This window comes from Corylus avellana, chromosome ca11 (genome assembly GCF_901000735.1).
Source record: "Corylus avellana chromosome ca11, CavTom2PMs-1.0".
NCBI lineage: Eukaryota > Viridiplantae > Streptophyta > Magnoliopsida > Fagales > Betulaceae > Corylus > Corylus avellana.
In genome coordinates, this window is record NC_081551.1 from 18,373,629 (window position 1) to 18,394,184 (window position 20,556).

At 35.6% G+C, this 20,556-nt stretch overlaps 1 protein-coding gene across 1 annotated transcript; it reads right to left on the reverse strand.

Annotated features, from left to right (window-relative positions):
* Positions 1-1,125: 1,125 nt before the first annotated feature.
* LOC132166333 (leucine-rich repeat extensin-like protein 4) lies at positions 1,126-3,572 on the reverse strand. Its single transcript, XM_059577136.1, has one exon. It carries the CDS (start codon positions 3,318-3,320, stop codon positions 1,632-1,634), a length of 1,689 nt encoding a protein of 562 aa, XP_059433119.1. The 5' UTR covers positions 3,321-3,572; the 3' UTR covers positions 1,126-1,631.
* Positions 3,573-20,556: the final 16,984 nt, after the last annotated feature.

Sequence of the window (20,556 nt, forward strand, 5' to 3'; positions counted from 1 at the left end):
GTTAAGTGGGGAAACAGAAACGAGTAATACATATGGATGGCCATTTGAGTTCTCATGTCGGGTTCTAATCTCCTAAAGAATTCAAACTCCAACTATTTAAATAAACGGGTCAAATTCTTCATTCAGTTCATTAAATTTTGAATTGAGTTTGCAAGTAATATTAACAATTGCTAGCCCGTCGCATGTTAGATTCGATTTGTATCAGAATATAAGTGTATAAACAATTAAGATTAATTAAACGAGTAAGCTTTTTCACCCTAATCAATTAATTTCGATTATGTCTAAATTAATATAGGCTATCACATGAGGAGTGCACAAGAACAGTGAAATAGTCAGTCAACAACACCAACGATTGAGGATGTCATGATGATGCAACCGAGGGGAAAAAATGCTGTTAAAAGGGTTTTTTCCCATGCTGCCTCAAAAACCTTTTTGTGGGCATAATCAGATGAAGATTTCGAATTCCAATGGAAAAGCGTGAGCGTGAAGTAAACAAGTTTGAATTCAAAATCTCGAACCAATATTAATGGCTGCACATGCTACTGATCCCAAGAATATTAATCTAATGAGAAAAGCTCAGCTCAGGTAGCACCAATCAAGGAATATGGGTGGCCACTCAGGTCCCCACAGATGTCTGCGACCCTGAGTGAAATTTCAGGAGAAGACTTTCATCTTTTAGATGAAAACGATCGCTGGTAGGAATTAAATATAGCCATTAAAGTCTGAATAAATGTTGAAATTTTCCTCCACAAGCTGGAAACCAGTTGTTTCTATGTCAAACATCGAGGAAACAAGAAGTTTGCTGGAGTATGATCATCAATGCACATGGGTTTCATAATATAGAGAATGGATCGAATCCCATTCTCTTGAATCTCATTGCAAGAAATAGCATGGATTCACAAAACTCATCAGTTTTGTAGGCATTCATAATGAGGCAAAGGAAAGATGCATCTTTTTCATCCTTTCCCTTTTCTCCTGTCCAATCACACAGATGGAATCACAAAAGAAACATGCATGTTTTTTCAAGAATATGACACAAATGAGAAGAGAAAGGAAGGATATGAAGAACTCTGAAAATCGAATACAAGTAAAAATGTTGATGATTATACTATAAAATTGGAGAAAGGAATAAGAAACAAAAGTATGATATAAAAGAGAGACAATAACAATAAAATCCCACAAACCAGCTACAGCAGCAGAAAGTGCTGCCATCTCTGTAAGCCCTGAATTATGGTCCCCAAATTTTCATCCCTATACATACACTTTCTCTGCAACCCTATTCTTCCTCTGCCAAATTTTATTTCACAACTCAAATATCCATAACAATTCAAATAAATACTGGAGAGACTTTTTCCTCTTACCTCCCTCTCTAACTTTCACCTCTTCTCTGTTTCTTCAACAACATTCAAAAGTTCCAACGCCAGAACATTGCTGGAGAAGATAATTCCTAGAGTTGCACATACCCTTTTACATTGTCTTGAATCATGAGCGACGAGAATTGCCCAAAGAGGAAGAAGAACCAGAGCGAGATGGACCATGGGAAGAGGAGAAAGAAGCAATAGCCGCGACTATAAATGTGAGTATTGATTGTGATTAAGGGAAAGTTAAGAGGAGGAGAAGTCTCAAAAGAATCAATAGAAGGGCGGTGGCGGAGGAGATGCGTACGAGACTCCGATGATTGGTGGCAATGGCCCCTCGTATACTGGAGTGGGAGGCGGTGGGCTCTCATAAACAATTGGCGGAGGTGGTGACTGAGCAGGCGGTGGATGTTCACACGGAACTGGTGGTAAAGAAGATGAGGGGGACTGCAGTGGAATGGAGGGATCTGGAATGGAGGGATCTGGAATGGAAGGAATGAAGGAAGGATGGAGGAATGAATGGAGGAATGGATGAAGGAATGGAAGGAATGGAGAAATGGAAGGAATGGAGGGTGGAGGTGGAGGTGGAGAGAGAACTGGTGGGGGTGGTGGTGGTGGAGGCGAGAAGACCGGAGGAGGTGGTGGCGGTGGTGATTGTGGTGTGTAAACAGGAGGCGGAGGCGGAGATGGAGGTGGAGGTGATGGAAGAGGTGGTGAGGGCGGAGGAGGTGGAGGCAAAGCAGGAACGAAAGGAGTACATCTAAAGGAGCTACAATCCACAGGCTTGGACAAGAACGACTTACATTGCTTGGCGGACCTCTGGGCCGGCCTATTGGGTAAGCAGTTCCTCCGGTCACTGAAGTCCGGAAGGCTCAAGCACACCGGTGGCTCGCCCGTGAAGAAGTTATACGAGAAGGTGAAGTTCTGAAGGTTGGGCAATTTACAGATACCTGGGGGGATTTTGCCGGACAGCAAGTTGTGTGCCACGTTTAGCTGCTCAATGCCCACCAATTTATCGAACATGTCCGGCAATGGGCCCAACAGCTCGTTGAAACTCACATCAAAGACGGTCAAATTCTTGAGCAGACCAATCTCCGCAGGCAGGCAGGATCTGAACCCGTTGTTCATCATGATGATCTCGTTGAGGTTGGACATGTTGCCGAGGCTCGAAGGGAGGCAACCGTGGAACTTGTTGTTGGCCAGCACGATGACCGACACCGGTGAGTTGCCGAAATTGTCGGGAAGATCGAACCTGAAGCGGTTGTGGTTGATGAAGATGGCGTCCAATGGCTTGTCGAAGAGCTCTTTTGGCACAGTTCCTTCGAACTCATTGAATCTCAGATCCAGGAACTTGAGCTGCGGGAGCTTCAAGACCACCTCCGGGAACTTGCCGGCGAAGCGATTGTTGCTGATATCAAACTCAAACAAAAGCTTCAGAGTCTGGAACTTGTGTGGCACAGTACCGCAAAACCTGTTAGAGTTTATGTGGAACAATGCAAGATCAACAAGCAGGCCCAGCTCCTCCGGCAAGTACCCAGCAATATCACCGTGGTTGAGATCAATGCCGGCGACGGTTCGGATCTTGTGGTTATCAGGTGCGGGAGCACAGTAAACCCCAGTGTAGTTACAGACCTTAGATCCAACCCAATTGGCGGTGAGATTCAAGGGATCAGAGAAAATAGCTTCCTTCCAAGCTTGCAATGCAATATAAGCATTTCTGATTCTTGGGTTTTCGAAAACCAGAGATGGGTCTACGGTGACTTTCTCACCTCGGTCGCCGAATTCGTCCCTGTAGTAAAGAAGCTGGCGCTGCCTGATGTACAAGGCTTCGGAGTCGGTGAGGCCTCCATGGGGGGTGATATCGACCCGTACAGAGGCACAGACCGAGGCTGCACCAAGAAAGAGGACAATGAGGAGTGAAAGATCGAAGCGGAAGAGGGTGAAGTGGGTCTTCCTCTTCATCTCACATGAGACATCTGAGTTCCAAAATGCCACTCTCTTTTTGCTCCTTCCCTCTATCTTATCTCACTCGAATGCAAAGATCAAAGATGGGTATTTCACTTTGAGATCTGAGGAAAATGTGGGCACAGAGACTTTTTGAAGGGATTTGGTTTTTGGTTTTGGGGTTCAGGAGAGAGAAGCATGGAAGAGAAGAGAAGAAGAGGGTTTTTTCTTTTCTAGGGATTTTGGAGATGTGTGTGAGATTGAAATAATGCATCAAAAGACAGCTAAATCACAGCTCAAAGCCCACCAGATTCTCTCTCCTTCTTTTTTTTTTTTATTTCTTTTTTCCAACCTTTCTCTCATTTGCTACTCTTTTTTTTTATTTTTTTTTTTATCAAATTTATCTCTCGTGAGTGTGAATAGGGTGGCTGACTTTATTCGTTTTTTGGGGACCAATTCCATACAACTCCACAAGCTAAAGCTCGGAATAAGCCTTTTAAATATTTATTTTTATTAATCATTGTTTATCTTTTTCCTTTTTAAAAAAAAAAAAAAAAAAAATTGAAGTCGTTATAATGCGAAGTTGTTAATACAGGAACCGGTGGCGCCGAATCCCGGCTAGGGTTGACTGGCAGAACAGGTCCGGCCGGTTGCCTGTAATTGGCTTTAACTAAATTAGGGGCGGAGCCGGGAATTGGTTGATCTCACGAGAACTTTATGAAATGAACACGAGAATTTGGACGAGAGAGAGAGAGACAGAGTGAGCGCGTAAGGAGGTAGGGGGGGACCTGAGGGCACAGGATTTAATCCTACTTTTAAAAGCTAGGGGTAGAGTTGTTGGCTTTGTTTGGGTGTCTATTGTCAAATCATATGACTAGTGGAGTAAATGAACTTCCAGTTAGACTTTCGAAATTACACTACTATCCTTCCACTTTCTCATTCCTAATTACTAAATTCTCACGGGCACTATCAAAGAGCGGTGAATTATAACGGTCATTTTACTGTTGGTTCCATTTGTTGAGATCCAAGTGTTTGTACATCAATTTGTTACAAATTATGTTAACAAAAATCTCACGTGACATAATGTGAAAAAAAAATAAATAAATAAAACACAAACAATATAATAAACTTTAACAAATAAATTTAAATATGTAGTGACTAATATATTAAGTGTCACATAAATTAACATATTATCCATCATATATATGTTGTTTGTTAGAAGAGTAATAATACTCTTCATACAAATTATAACACCAACTTTACAATGTCTTACCAAATGTGACGTATTTTTAGTAATTTTTTATGCCAAATATTTTTTAAAAAAAATTAAAAATGTTAACCGCGTCCATTGATGTAAGAGAAGTGCTAGGAAGCCAAAATAAATCAACCCTAAAAAATTTTCAAAGTAATGTGGCAGACCGAAAGTGACAAACAAGGGAGAGAGAATTGCATTTTTTTTTTTAATTAAAAACCATTGCCATGTCAGTTTTAAAAAAATTTTAAATTCATTTGTTTGGCTCTCTATCACTTTTCTTAATATAAAACTGGTATAAAAATTTAGCGTGGACAGTACCATTGTTGGAATGGTCAAATTTTGAAAGTAGGCTCCTATGATTAGAATAGTCAAAGAGAAAATGTTGCTATAATGTTAGGGCAAATGATGGCTCTTTTCCATGAGCACCAATTACTAAACATAAGCTTTAAGTGTTATTTGATATATATAAGTATTTGACCAACTACACTGCAAGTCTGCAATGGCTCTTTTAGCACGTCCTCTTAGTTTTCCATGAGTCAAATTGTGGTGGAGAGACGAAAACAATTTGTTAAAATAAAAAATGTTATTGACGTTTACTTGCTACCTTCTTTCACATTTTTTTTTTGTTAAAAACATTTATCAATTGATTCGTTGGGGGCATAGAATAAACAATCATAATTTTCAGTCAATCCTTAATAAGAAAAAAAAAATAATAAATCAAATAAGTATTACTTGTTTCTGTTAAATACTAGCATTTTTTCAATGGGTTTAATTAGACCGTCCTTCTTATGTAGCATTGTTATGCAGTTTAAAACAATATAAACAAAGACACAAGAAGGAATAATAATAATAATAATAATATTATGTAAGTGATATGCATGTTGCTTAATAATATGCCACGGGTTTATTTGTTAAAAACTAAAATATTATATATTTTAGGTTAATTGTTAATATTTTGTTTCAAGAAAAACAATAATAACCTGCATTTGCTCTTACGAAATATTCACACATACGGGAAGAAGAAGTAGCCATGTCTTATTAGGGTTATTCAACGTAAACTGCTATTGGTTGAAACGGATAAAATTGACATTAAAGAGTGAGCAACAGAAAAGGCAGATTAACGTAATCAGCGAATTAAAGACATACGTTACTCCAATTGAACCAACATTAATGGCAAGGTAGATATGGAAGACAGGCGTGCATGTTTACGCGTCCGTATCACATTTGATGCTGATCACCATTTTCAACCTCAACATGATGTAAAATCAACGGTTCTTGATGTGCCAGTGTGCCCTTTCGAGCACGGGGGTGGGTCCTGGCAAGAGAGCCACATAAACTGTCCGATGTAAGAAAGCGACACCCCGCATGTGCGTTTGGGCCCACGCGTCTGTCCTGCCTTCCTGTATTCGTCGGCGAAGGAGGAAGGCCCTACTGTCGTGTGGTGCACCGCGTCTGCATCCGCGTCAACGATCTCCACGGGACCGGATGACGAGAAGACCAAAACGCCCCTTGCCAATTTAAATCGCCGCATCAACCGTTAACGCGCTTTTGCTTAGGTAATCATTTGGAAATTGTCTTTAAGAGTGGGTGCTTTCCATGCTGGCAACGCTGTGTTCTGATGTTGGACTTGGACGTACGTTACCACCTCTTTATAATTACTCCTTTATGTGTAGATATTTATATATATTTATTATATTCACAAAGCTTTCCTTTTTTTCTTTTTTGAAATCCACGAAGTTTTCCTTGAGATTGAGTTTGAAATTTATTTTAGTTCAACTTGTTAAATTGAAATGTGTTTTTAAAGCGTATTAAATGTTTGTATTATTGGTTGTTTGCTTAAATTAATCATAAATACATCACATTAATATTTAGAGAAAAATATACTTAAGTCTCCTCAACTATAGACTATTTTAAAAATAATCACTTTTCCCTAATATGTAGAAGAGTAATTGTTAGGAGTTCTCTTTATTTTCCTCTTCCGTCCTTTTAAAATTAATGGAAGTTTAAAATTACCATTGAATTTGTGATATATCATTTTAAATTTTGATCCAACCATGATTTTAAAAAGACGGACATTGAAATAACATTTAGAATTACTCTATTTAGAAAATGCATGATACTCTAAATTTCAACCTATGTACACAAACACAACACAACACACAATCCTAAACCAGTAGTCAAGTCAAGGAAATTTGCTAAGATAAAAACATGGAAGGGTGACTTGTTGGAAGTATCAGCGAAGAATACTCTAATATCAAAGTTAGTGGGGGTATTTGAGAGATAGAAACTTTTTTTTTGAAAACTGCTGCGTTGTTATAAATAACTGGATCATTGACCAAGCAATTGCTCAGTCAATAAAATGTCTCTAATACAATCAGAACCCTCTTCAAGCCATACAATATCAGTGGCCTGTTTCAGAGCCAATTTTGCTAATACATGGGCCACTCTATTCGCCTCACGATGCATATGTTCCACCTTCCATTTTGAATAAGCATTAAGACCAATCCGAACATCTTCTATTAATTGACCAAGCAGACACCGATTCTGGCCTTGTTCTTGGATTGCATCAATAATCTGCTTCGCGTCCCCCCTCCAATATCAGTTGTTGCACCCCTTGTTCTTGGCCAGCTATTACCCCGAAATATGCAGCCAGAGCCTTCGCAGCAGCTGAATCTCATAGAAACTTTCTATTGCTTGTAAATCAGCTATTACAATGCATCATTTTCATAAGAAGTTGGTTTATCAAATGCCATAGCCGTTTAGAAAGTCATAAGTTCTAGAAAAATGTTTTACACAACAGTAAAATCAAAACTTCTATTTTCCTTTGCGTCTTCTTTTATTTAGTAAAAATATAACTTTATACCCATAATATGAAGCAACTAAAACAGTTGACATCACGCAGTAAGGTAAAACAACAGTTTAAATCATGCAAATTAAAGTAAATTTGGACACCTCAACGATTTTACATGACCATGCATAACTTTTTAAGGATAGAGATACCCAATGTCGTCCATTTTCACTCCTCTTCAGACCTGAAACCTTAGAGAGACAAATAGATATAGAGAAGGAAGGATTCTTGAAGTTTACCTTCAAGAAATGGATACGTATCCTATTGCCTCTTGTTTAAAGAGATTAAATGTAGACCCATGTATTTTAGAGATGTCTCATGGTAGATTTGTTGTTAGATTGGATGTTTGATGATAAAAGTTTGAGTTTCGATGTATGAACTATGTATTAAGGACTGGTTTATGCTTAGAACAATGTTAAAGATTATATTAGAACATTAGATCATGTTATAATTGGTGTAGTTAGAACTTTTTCTAAAAAATAGGTTTTTGCTAGGCCATTGAACAATTGACTTGGTTATTAATCAATCGATAGTGATCGATTGATGCCAATCGTTCGACCCTCAAACATAATGCCCATTTTGCCTAAAAACTAGGTTTACGAGTATTTTTAGCTCAAATAAGGATAAATGATAACACCTTATGCATATGGACTTGGAGAAATACTTAGACATAATATAACAATGAGATCTTTACGACCACGGTAAGTAAAAATCACATGTATACTCATTATTATGATTCTTTATGGCATGACTATTTTATATATTAGACATACATGCTTATTGTAAGCACATGAAAAAAATTATTAGTCACATCTGCACTATCACCCAAAAATAATTATTCAATTTGAATATTTTTTGTAATCACTTATATTGCCCAATATTACATCATAAGTAATCAATGTGGGACTTAAGATTTATAAGTATTTTAATTGTTAATGTTTTTGTTTAAAATAAACAAATAAATAAAACTAATAAATAGGTTTTATCCGCTCCATTATTTTTCTAAGGAGACAGTAAAAGTTTATTATGGATGCTTGCTGTCATTTTTTTTTTATTAGTTATAATTATACTTCTTTAAGTCGAATGCATAACTCATCACCATACCAACCCAATTGAAATATTAGAATCCTTAAAGCAAATGACATACATTTAAACCACTAAAGTTGCTTATAGTCAAATCAAATGTTGTATTCACCATTAAAATAAATCAATAGAATCGTAATTATGAAAATGATGGCTATTATATATGCTTGAGTTTTAGATTTCACATATAGAGAAAAATATAAAAAATGGGAAGACAACCATAATCATTGACTTTGGTGATCTTATCACTATGATTTGAGTATTCCATTATTATTATATTTCCTGCAGAATTTACAATTCTAGAATGTCCACTTTAATTTTAAAGTCAATATGTACATGATTTGTAAAAATAAATATACAAATGTCTTAACTTTTCTAAGTTTTTTCAAACAATTAGTTTCCCATGGCCGGACAAACCAAAATGGTATAAAATTATTTCTTATAATATCCCAATCTTTCAACGAGAGGCACTGCAAGGGAGTTTATGAATGAAATTCGGACTTAATAATAAAAAGATCCAACGGTCAATGAAGATTGCGTGGCAGTGAAGCCACTGGTGTAGGACAAATGCCAGCCGGCAAGTCAGCTGACACGCTAATTTGTGACACGTGTCAAGCATAACTCTGCCACGACATCAGTTCTCCTCACGAGCAGCTCCAACTTCTACGTTCTGAGAGGGAATATGTGGGCGGGACCCACGTGGGACGGAGACTTATTCCTGGCCTCATATCCTTAAGGTTGTCACTGCCACGTGGAAAAGGAGATCAACTTCTAGCCGAGCAATTAAGATAAGCTAAACAATTAGAAAGAAAAAAAAAAAAAAAAAGGTTAAATACTCCAAACTCCCATGGGGTTTGGTAACTTTATTTTTTCTTTCTTGGAGTTTCATTTTTATTATAGGAGGTCCCTGTAGTTTTGATAAGTGACCAAATTAGTCCATCCGTTAGTTGATCGTTAGGACTGACACGTGGACCAATCAGACGTCGACACGTAGCACATATATTAATTTTTTTTTTAAAAAAAGAAACGGAAAACATTGGGGGTGGCCGAAGCCACCCTCAAAGCCATTTGGGGGTGTCAACATCTGATTGGTCCACGTGTCAGTCCTAAACGGTCAACTAATGGATGGACTAACTTGATCTTTTATCAAAACCTAGGGGAGTCCTGTGATAAAAATGAAACCACAGGGGGGTAAAAATAAAGTTATCAAATCCCGGGGGGTATTTGGTATTTAACACCAAAAAAAATTAAGATAAGCTAAACTAGCTAGTCAACCAATTTATTCCTCAGTTTTTTATTTTTTATTTTTAAATATTCATATTTTTCACCGGCATGTTCCTTAAGGAAAACTCTTAAGGCTTTTAATATGAGGTGATTTAAAGAATAAATAAAATATAAGATTATATTTTTTCACCGCTTAAGAGCCAATAGAATTGGGGACAAGGTTGGATTGATGAAACTTTCTCCTCATGCCTTCATATATATAAATAAATAATATAATTTATTAAACAACCTTGTGTAACACGTATTAGATGATGACAAACCTAATCACATGTAATGTAGACATCAAAATACAGTAATCATCTCCGTAATGTTTGCTAAGAAAAAGAAAATCATTGTCGTAATTTTTTGTGGTTAGCGGGTAAAGGGGGCTAATTACAACTTTACAAGGTTGTTAAGCAAGGTGCATTTTAAAATATCAAAGAAAAAAAAAAAAAAAAAAGGGAAAAAGAATAGGGAAAAAGAGAAGCGGGAATAGTGGTAAAGTGCTTGAAAAAGAAAAACGCGTGGAGGTGGACAGGAGAGAAAAAGAAGAGAGGGCGTAAATAGAATAACCGTAGCCCTAAAAAAAAAACGAAACGGAGAGAAGAGAGAAGAGAAAAGAGAGGAAAAGAAGGAATCCACGGCAATTACGGACGCAAATATGCGAAATTGAAGAAGGGATGCACGGTTTTCTTGCTGCATTTCGTCGGCAGGGTTTTCTATTTTTATTTATTTATTTATTTTATGGCCTGCTTTAATGGATGGGACCCAAAACCGCGGGGATCAAAGAAGTATAAGAAAATCATATGACCCCCCAAGAGGGTCCCATGCTTGCCAGGAATGTGGGCCCCATGTCTCACACAATTGCAGGCTGGTCAATTCGTCCATTCATTCCACTGTTCCCTGCTTTTTGAATTCCTGCTCCGTTGCCCTCCACATGTGAGGTTTTTTTTTTCTTTTTTTAATAAAATTAAAATATATCACATTTACGAAAGCAGAAAATTATAAAATTCAAAATACAAAGACTCAAAATAAAATTTAGGGTTGGATTGGGATTCGACTTCAATAAATGTGATTTTAAAAATTATGTTTTTTAAATCGTTACTTTTTAAAATTGTAAAAACGTTTGGTAAAACATGTTAAAAAATAGAAAAAACTTCACTTTGGCCCTTGAAACTTTCATCCGATTTTACAAACTCTCTTGAACTTTCAAATATCTCATTTTGGACTCCTGAACTTTCAATTACTCTCAATTAGAACCCTTCTGTTAATTTTAGCCGTTAAAAATACAAAAAAAGACCAAAATGTTATTTATTTTCATTTTTTTAAAAATAAAAAAACGTTTTGGAAGTTAGAATTTTATACAAAAGTCAGAGGCATAAACGTCATGTAACGTTTAGAATCTGATAGAGGGTCCACATTGAGAGTAATTGAAAGTTCATGAGTCTAAAATGAGAGATTTGGAAATTCAGGAGGTTTGTAAAATTGAGTAAAAATTCAGGAGGCCAAAGTGAAGTTTCCCCTAAAAAAACATTTTTTTTTATTAAATATTTGTTATAAGAAATAGTGATTTTTGTTTAAATTTGTACTTTTTCAAATAAACACCCCATTAAATTCGCGTAATCCCAAACACACTCTTAGTCTTGATAGTGATCTGGCTATTGTTTTAAAGGAGATTTTCGAAAGAGTAGAAAGTATTGAAAAAGGAACTAAGAGCTTTGTATAGTAGTGGATGAGACACCATTTGAGGCGGTGGGTTAGAGAATCACCAAAATTGAATATTTTCGAGATTTATATATGAATTTGAAATTTTTGGTGAGCCAAAAGTACTGTAATGGAGGCGATCTCCTGCAAAAGAACAAAAAGTAGAGGTAGGGCATTTAACTATGAGCGCCACAACCGAGCGTACAGAGGAGAGAGCTGGTAAATGGTTGAGTAGTGGCCGACAATGGAGGAGGAGGGACGCGTGGGTGATGGAGATTGTGAATTTTCGGTAAATTTATCTCGTAATAACTCGAATTAAAAGACTAGAAAAACTATATGAGAAGACAAAAAAGGAAACAATCATGAGATGATGAAAAAGAAAACATAACGTTGTGGGGGAGGCAAGAAATATAAAGGTTACTACCGTCCATAGATTCTTTCAAGTTATCAACCATCATTTTACAGTTTTTTCCTGTCACTTTGTACACAAAAAGCCATGATTTGGGGGACATGAGTGAAAAACCAAGTAAAATGGTTAAGAAAAAAAAAATTGTGAACCAAAGTCAGCTCATTAAAATTATTAAATACTAAATCTACGATGATTGTTTAGCTGTGGGAATGAGGTTCATATACGGATTCCTGTTATGGAGCGGCTTAGAGCATAAGTAACAGTTTTTTTTTTTAAATTTTATAATCTTTCTTATAAATGTAGGAAAAATTCATTAAAAATTATATGAATTAAACTCTCTTGGTATTTCTTAACCCAAAGGAACACTAAGGACCAAGGAACACTAAAGACAGCAAAAGCGCTCCCCTAAATTTAGGGTAGTATTCTTGATTACCTAAACAAGGAACACTAAGGACCAAAGAACATTAAAGACAGCAAAAGTGCTCCCCTAAATTTAGGATAGAATTCTTGATTCCCTTAATATTATTTTAATATAAAAAGCTTTATCTTTCTTCTTTTTTTCTTGCATTTATTTGAAAAAAAATATTTAAATGATTTCTCTTTTCCTTTCATTCTCTTAGCTTTTAGTTTAAAGTATATTTTAATGATATAGGGAAGAAATAAAGAAGTTATTGTAAAGTTTATTTGAATATGAAGTAAAAAATAGTTTGATTTCCTACATTTAAAGAAAAATTAAAATATATATATATATATATATATATATATATATATATATTTTACATGTCCGCACAAGAAAAGAGAGAGATGAGAGAAGAATGTTCCCGGAACCATATTTTAGAGCATTCCCAACTAGGTGGATCTTTCAACTTTTTCTCTTATATTGTCCCAATTTTTAGATTATATACTATTTACACAGCCTAATAATAAAAGACCATCCTTTTAGAGTCCAAACTCGTTCTCTTTAAACTTTACTTCTACTTTTTTATTTTTATTTTTATTTTTTAATGTTCTTTAATTTTACATTACAACACCACATTACTTGTTTTGTTTGCCTTTTACTTTTCGTTGCCCGTCTTTTTCAACCATGCTCATTCCTTTTCTCGTTGCCTTAATCTTCCTTTGTGTCCCGACTCCTAATAGCAATCTTATTGGACTAGCCAAAATAATCATTTCTCAATAGCAAAAAGATCTTTTCATCCAGCTAGCCACTTTAACTAAACAATTAGCTAGCTGCTACATTACTTATAGCCATTTTAACTAAGGAATTTATTAGCTATTACTATACTCAATGAATATGCTGAACACTATAACTCAACAATACATAAAAAAAAATAAAAAATAAAAAATACATATATTCTCTCTCCTCTAATAAAACTCATAATTTTTTTGCCGACACTAGATGCTTCACCTGTATAGGTGGTTCTTCCTTGTGGGTCTTCTTGTTCGAAAGTTTGTCTATTGATTAATTCGGATATTTACGGTTTCAATTGATGATCAAATATGAATATTGTTTTCACTCGTTTTTTTGCTTGGTTTGGGGAATCTATTGAAACCGCCATAGTGCTGGTAGAAACAGGTTTACATACTACTACACTAGGATTAAGAGTAAGAGCCATGAAGAATGAATGGAAAAAAAATAGTGACCCTTAAAAAATAGTGAGCCATGAAGTGAAAAAATAGAGAATGAATGAAAAGAAACTTGGGTTGAAGTGAATGAAAATTGTCTTATTTATAATGAAAGTATATGACGGTTGATACAAGTCAAACAAATTTTGAAAAAAATAACCGTTAAAAAATGACAAATTTTCAACAATATAACCAATGGAAAAAGAATATTTAAATAAAATAGTGAAAGTAAATGAGCTGAATTTAAATGTACCAATAGTTGAAGCATTGTGACTCAACATAAGAGAAAATAATTGTTGTGCAAAATGAACTCGTAAATGGACTCCCGACCAGAAAAGATGAGACCAATAGTAGAAAGGGGTAGACCAGAGATCTACGGAGCTCCTTCCTCACGGTGACGAGAAGCGACATGGCTGAAAAATATTTGCAAATTAGGAAAATACCAAAAGCAATAGATGAGTGCCAAATCATTGAGACGGTAAAAAGACCTAGTGGTCCCTAGCCTGGAAATCTGTGTTGTGCCATGTGCTAGGTTTCTCATCTTATTATCAAGAACTTGGCGTTTCCTTTATGTTAAAAGGAGCAAGGTTTCCCTGTGACGAGTAACGACATTGGCGTTTCTCTTGCTAAGAGCCATATTTATTATTGTGATCCAAGTTGGCTTTTTAGAGATGACGATTTTGACATGCTAAACTACTCTATTCACTTAAAAAAAAAATACCCATCCTCTTCCCGCTTCAAAACACCCATAAAAAGACACCGTGGTCCATGAGCTAATTCCTAGTCCTGCCCTGCTCTCAAAGCACAAAGCTTGAGCTCATCCACCGACTGCAGCAGAGGCTATTCTAAAGCGTCACAAGTTAGCAACATGAAGATAGACCAACAAGCAGCAGGAGAGAGAGAGAGAGAGAGAGAGAGAGAGAGAGAGACTATATTTGTCCTTTGGGGTAAAAACTACCAAGGAGGTCAAAACAAGAAGCCTTTTACTTTTATCTCTTTTTGGATGAGTGCTATTTTAGAAGCTCGATTCTAATTTAAGGTGGTTTTGGTGGAGGCAGCAGCCCAAAAGAGAGAGAGGGAACTATTTCTGTCGGCATGTTAAAACAAACAACTCTAAATCATTGAACCCCTACCCGTTGCAAGGTATTTGTTATGAAAGTACATGGCGAACCTAACAGCCTACCAAAAACACAACTTAGATAATGCCAGCTCAGCTCCCACACCTGACTGCCGTACCGAGAAGTTAAACATGAGAAAGCAATTTTTTTTTTTTTTAAAAAAAAACCCATAGAACAAATTTTTTAACATTTGTAAGTGCGTAAACCCTATGTTTTCTCCGGAGACTCTGCTTAGTAGAAAGAGAATCAAATGATTGACTATGATTGGAATGGAACATCTTTTTTAATAATGAAACAAGATAGAAAAAGATCACGAAAACAAAAGAGGAAAAACTCTCACACACGAAGAAACATAAGGCATTAATATAAAGGGAGGCACATGTTCACCACAAAATGAAAAAAAAAAAAAAAAAAAAATCTCTACACTGAACCATAATTATTGTACAATATATCAAATTAAATGTTCTCATATAATAGTATCATATATCAGATTCGTACGTGCAGGGCTTTGTTTCGACCACTGGGCCACCGACCACCAGAAGCAACGGGTTCCTTTGGTTGCCTCCATGTGGCCATAGAATGTGTGGTAGAGTACAAAAGGAGGACTCTCCTGATGAAAATCTTCTAAGATCCGTATAGGGGACTTTTTTAGGTTTTTGGGGGGAAAGGTCGGTAAAAAGCGTACGTGTCACGAGAATAACTAGTAATACAAACAAATAATGGGAGGCACTTTTGCAGTTGTACATAAAGAACTGACGCAGCTGACCCCTTGCCGGTAAAGAGACAATACAACTCCATTATACCAAAGAACAATAAAGAAAAGAAGAACAATTCTGCTTAGGTAAAGCTCTAAAATAGTAAAATAAAGCAAAAGATTATTAGCTAATGCAATGGACCGGGACACCGCATAATTTAGATGTTGGAAACCTAAGCTTAATGTCCATAGTTCCTTATGGGAGGCATTTATTATTGATTTAATTACAAACTTAGTTTAAGTACAAGATAATCATCTAGAGGACTCCAGTAAAGATATCAGCCAAAGTATGAAACCTGGATAATATGAACCAAAGGATTCATTATTTACATCATTGACTAAGCAAACACATTGATGCTTCTGGATGTAGGAGTGATGACCTATGATAACTTCCAATAGCCAAATACCTTTAGTTTTTCATATATATATATATATATATACACATTTAATTCAAATTGAGACTTTTATGTATTGTAGATGATTTTTTTAAGTGACAAATCGACGAAAGCTACAACGAAGTGGCCAGCACGTAACAAGCAAATGCGGTAGAAATCCCAATCATTTTTAAGAACTATTCAGGTGAATTATATATATATATATATATATATATATATATATTCAAGTGAATAGACCTGTGAACTAGAAAGCAAATAAAGAAACAAAAAAAAGATTTTGTAAAGAGTGACACTTACCCGAAGATTAGTGCATGACAACTGGAAAAAGCTGGCGTTATGGAACTAGCTAGTGATGCGGCGCAGCATTGCCATCTAAGCCAAAGAAAAATCAGGGAAAAAAAATAAAATACATTCAGACCTATCCACATCAGTCTATTTCCATATAAAATAGAACAGAAGATTGTAGATAAACAGTACTGGAAACAGGAAAGCACGATATTCAACATTCAAATCAACACCTAGTTCCATTAAAAAACAATTATGAAATTGAACACGCATGCCATCTAATTTCAAACCGAGTACAAGCCACAAATCAAAGTCAAGTTCTTTGTTCAAGGAAACATTATGAGGCACTTAACGAAGTAATAAAACATATATGTGAATATGACAATGCTGGCTGGAAACAAAGCATTAGATCAGGCATCTCTAGCTATTTATGAAAAACCCAAATATAGTTGGAATTATTGATAATTCAAACCATACTACTGCAAAAAGACAAAACAGAAAGTGATGGGATAGAGGATTTCTGAGACGGATGGGATAGCATTTTCTTTATCACGAGTTCAATATAATACTATGAATCACATTTTTATCTCATTTTATTAATATGACGTTCTCAATTAAACCTTACTTTTTTAGTAAGGACCGATTGATAATCGGATAAATCTCTTATATTATTTTTTTTTAAAAAAAGTAACCGTTGTTCTTGTCATAGAGCTCAAATAGGATATGGGAAAGCAAATACAAATACCTAAGGCAAATGACCAAGCAGAACTACAATTTTAGGTTTGGAATTTGGTAAAATAGTAAATTTTAAAGGATATGTTTTCTGAAAAACAAACAAATTAGAGGGAATTTTTAAATTTTGGGGGCGGGGGCAGAAAAGATAAAGCTAGGAGCCCAGGACCGCCCCAGCAACTGACAATCCAAAACTTTTTTTCTTTTTTCCAGCCAAAAGCCAAAATAAACTTCACTAGTTATAACTGTTCTCTCTGAAAAGAAAATCACGAGGGTAAATAACTAATTCTGCTAGGGTTTATATATCCTTGTAATATCCTGATAAGAGGAAGAATAAGCATATCAAATTATTCATTTAGAGGTGTATATATTAGCAGAGGATGGGCAGTTGCTTGTACATCAACCAAAACTTATAGTTACTACGATAACTGCCTCTGTTATAAGGTAGATATCTAATGACAAACATGCCCCCAACTAATTAATAAATTTATAAGTCATAACTGACGACAAAAGCCCTATGACAAGAGTCTTAACAACTTCTTAAATAAATTGATGATCATTGAAAACCCAATGAGTGAAGGAAATATACTCTTGTAACCATATGTTTGAGAAAAGGTTATATTGAAAGCTCTAGCAGTTACGATGACATTAGAAGGGAGATATTAAGCAATTCTGGGATATGAAATGAGGAGTAGCGAAACCCTAAAATGGAAAAAGAAACCAAAAGAAGATTAGAACCGCTGCCTGTAAGGACTGTCCACGTTATTTATTTAAGTACCTATGGTTTTCAGTTATTAAAAACCTATCACTAAAATTCATTTCTCTGAACATCTACACTCATTGGTGAGTAGGAATTGAGATAAGACAAATAATGCATCAAAAAAGTTAAAGCTCTTCAAACACGAGTGGTCATATAATTCTGAAAGTGATAATGGGCTCCTAGAAATTTGTGAAATAAGTGGTATGAACCATCGTCGGGTTAACAAATAGCAAGCCTAAAACAATCTGCCTTCCCAGTTGTCCAGAAAGGATACACCAAGTGCCCAAATTCTTGGATCAAAGGCAAATCGTTGCTCTCATTTCTACAGACTCCAACAATGTTTACTTGAATATCGTGACAAATGGGCTCAAAGGTGAAGCCTTAACGACAGAATACAAAAGCACACCTGCACACATGTAGATCCATAACACAAATTGCTAAGTTTCCTGCAATTTGAACAATGTATCTACCACCTATTAAAACCTCCAAAACCACAATCTTTCATTCCCTTGGCCACAAATACAAAATGTGGGTAGAAACATTTGAGTTAAAACAATTTGATATCATAAAAAGTTTCATCTTAGGTTGATGTGTTAGTTGCCTCTTGCCCTCACACAAGTTCTGCTAATGCATTCTCTTCCTTCTCAACCTCTTAGAACTTCCTCCCGTAAAAAAAAAATCTATAGTTAATTCCTGAACCTATCTATAGTTAAAACCTACCCAAAGATCACCTGAATTTCAACTTCTTATTTCACTTAAAATAAATAAGGAGCTGATTATGATTACGAATTATTTACCACCAAGGTACAATGATTGATGTGGAACTAATACTATTAAATAACCAATTGTTTCAAAAGCTTATACTGAATAGAAATGGTAAATTTATTCACTCAATTAATATTCTAACACCATTTCTCACGTGTGGGCTTAAACTTCTTCTAAATAAGTGAGACCCAATACATGAAATATTTAATTTAAATGGGAGGTGAACTACGGAAACAATATTTGAATTCAGGACTTTTGCTTTGATACTATGTTAAACCACCAATTGTTTCAAAAGCTTAACTTGATTGGAAATGATGAATTTAGCCATTGAATTAATATTCTAACGACTACATCCTGCGTGGCCAATAACAATATGACAAATGGACAAGAACTCAACCTCAGTTTCAGAATTGTTAGTTCATGTATAATGTGGCTTAGCAGTAGATGGTTCTCTGAGAGATACAATGCAGAATCATAAGTCGTCTATTAATGAATAATTTAGTCCAATGTTTACGTTCAATACTGTGAAAATAATGAAATGCAATAGTAAGCTTAACCATATGACAACAAAAGAGTGAAACAAAGGAACAATATTATGTAATCACAAAAAAGAGATTCATTCAACAACACTGACACACTACTATACTATTATACCACAAGACACTCTCTTTAAGCTTTTAGTTGCTAGCAATTACTATCATTAGTTCAATTCTATGCCGCATTGTGTCTAAGCTAAATGTACCAAATAAACAACTTAGGTAGCCAATAAAGCACTAAATTTTGAGTACTATAGAAATAACATATTAACTTCTTCGATCAACAACCTATATGTTAGCAGAATATCAAAATCAATATTGAACAGATACACTTGAAATGAAGCACAAGGTGGCAATATCAACATAAACTTCAAGGGACTGAAGAATGAATACCTTGATTTCAAGTCCGAGAGTCTAGTAGACGCGATAAAGAAAAGCAATTAGCTCAAGATAAAAAACAAGATGCCGAACAATTTTATAGAGCTAACTGATCCTAATTCAATCAATCATAACAAATTTTGAGAAACAAGGATTAAAAAAAAAGAAAGAAAAAACTTGTTCAACAAAACCTCTGTTTGGATGCTGAGAGAATTGGGGAACGCAAGCGAAAGTGAAAACGGAAAACTAACTCAACTATCGCAAACTTCGAATTCAGCTCAGCGAGTAAAGAAATCAGTTCTTCACAAGTGCCACAAAACGAAAAATCTGAAACTACGAATTAGAATTAATTTTATTTTGCCAAATTTTCTCAGAAACCAAACTAAATAAATAAGAGTGAAAAAAAACTAAACTAAACTAAACTAAATTCAATTTGATACGCAACCGGTACCGTTTTTCTGCGCTGAGAGTACCGGGGCTTCGATCAAGGACGTCGGTGCAGAGCGCGAAGATCAAAATTTGAAAAGCTAGGGATTGTAGAGAATGCGAAGAAAAAACTTTATGGGATTAGAGGGAAAAGAGATATGGGGAGAGGTTCGTTCGTTCGCAACGAAAGAACAGTGAGAGGGAGAGGGAGGGGGAAAGAATGGAATTTTCATTCTGAAAAACCTGATCATGGGCCGGGCCGAGCTGGCTTTAAGGCCCGTTCATAGGCATGGACCGCCTGGTCAAACTCGAAAGCCGCAAGAGAGGCTAAAAAATGGCTTGTGGACTTGTAGTTTTCGACCAACAAAAACGACAACTAATCTACGATAAGCCATTTGTTGGGTGGGCCAGGTCATGGATCAGGTCTAGGTTAGAAAGTAGAGGCCTTTCAGGGCCAGTTGGAAAGCAAACTGCTAAGAAGCCTTTGGGCCCTGACATCTTTACTAAGACCATGTTTGGAATTGGGTTTAAAAATATAATTTTTAAGTCAAAAAATATTTTTTTTTTGCAAAAACTTCATTTTTAGGTTTTTGGACTCTTAAAATCACTTCCAATTTTTTTTAACAAACGGATATATTTTTTTTTCAAACGAATTTTTTGAGTGTTAAACGTACTTTTAAACCTCTCAAATGCACACTCAAATATGCCCTAACTCTAGTTGCTGTTGTTACAAATTCTTTCCGAAAGAAGAATAGGTCATTCAACTTTTGAATTTCTTTTAAAGTAATTTTTATTTTACTTTTATCCCATTATGCTACGTGGAAGGGGTAGTAGCCAATAGCCATTGTAGTAGCCCTCCCTGGTTAAAAAAAAAAAAAAAAAAAATCAATGGCTACTACATTCTGATAAGATAAAAG

What these genes read in the sequence shown, in the direction of transcription:
- LOC132166333 (XM_059577136.1), bottom strand. Translation starts at nt 3,320, where the DNA reads ATGAAGAGGAAGACCCACTTCACCCTCTTCCGCTTCGATCTTTCACTC.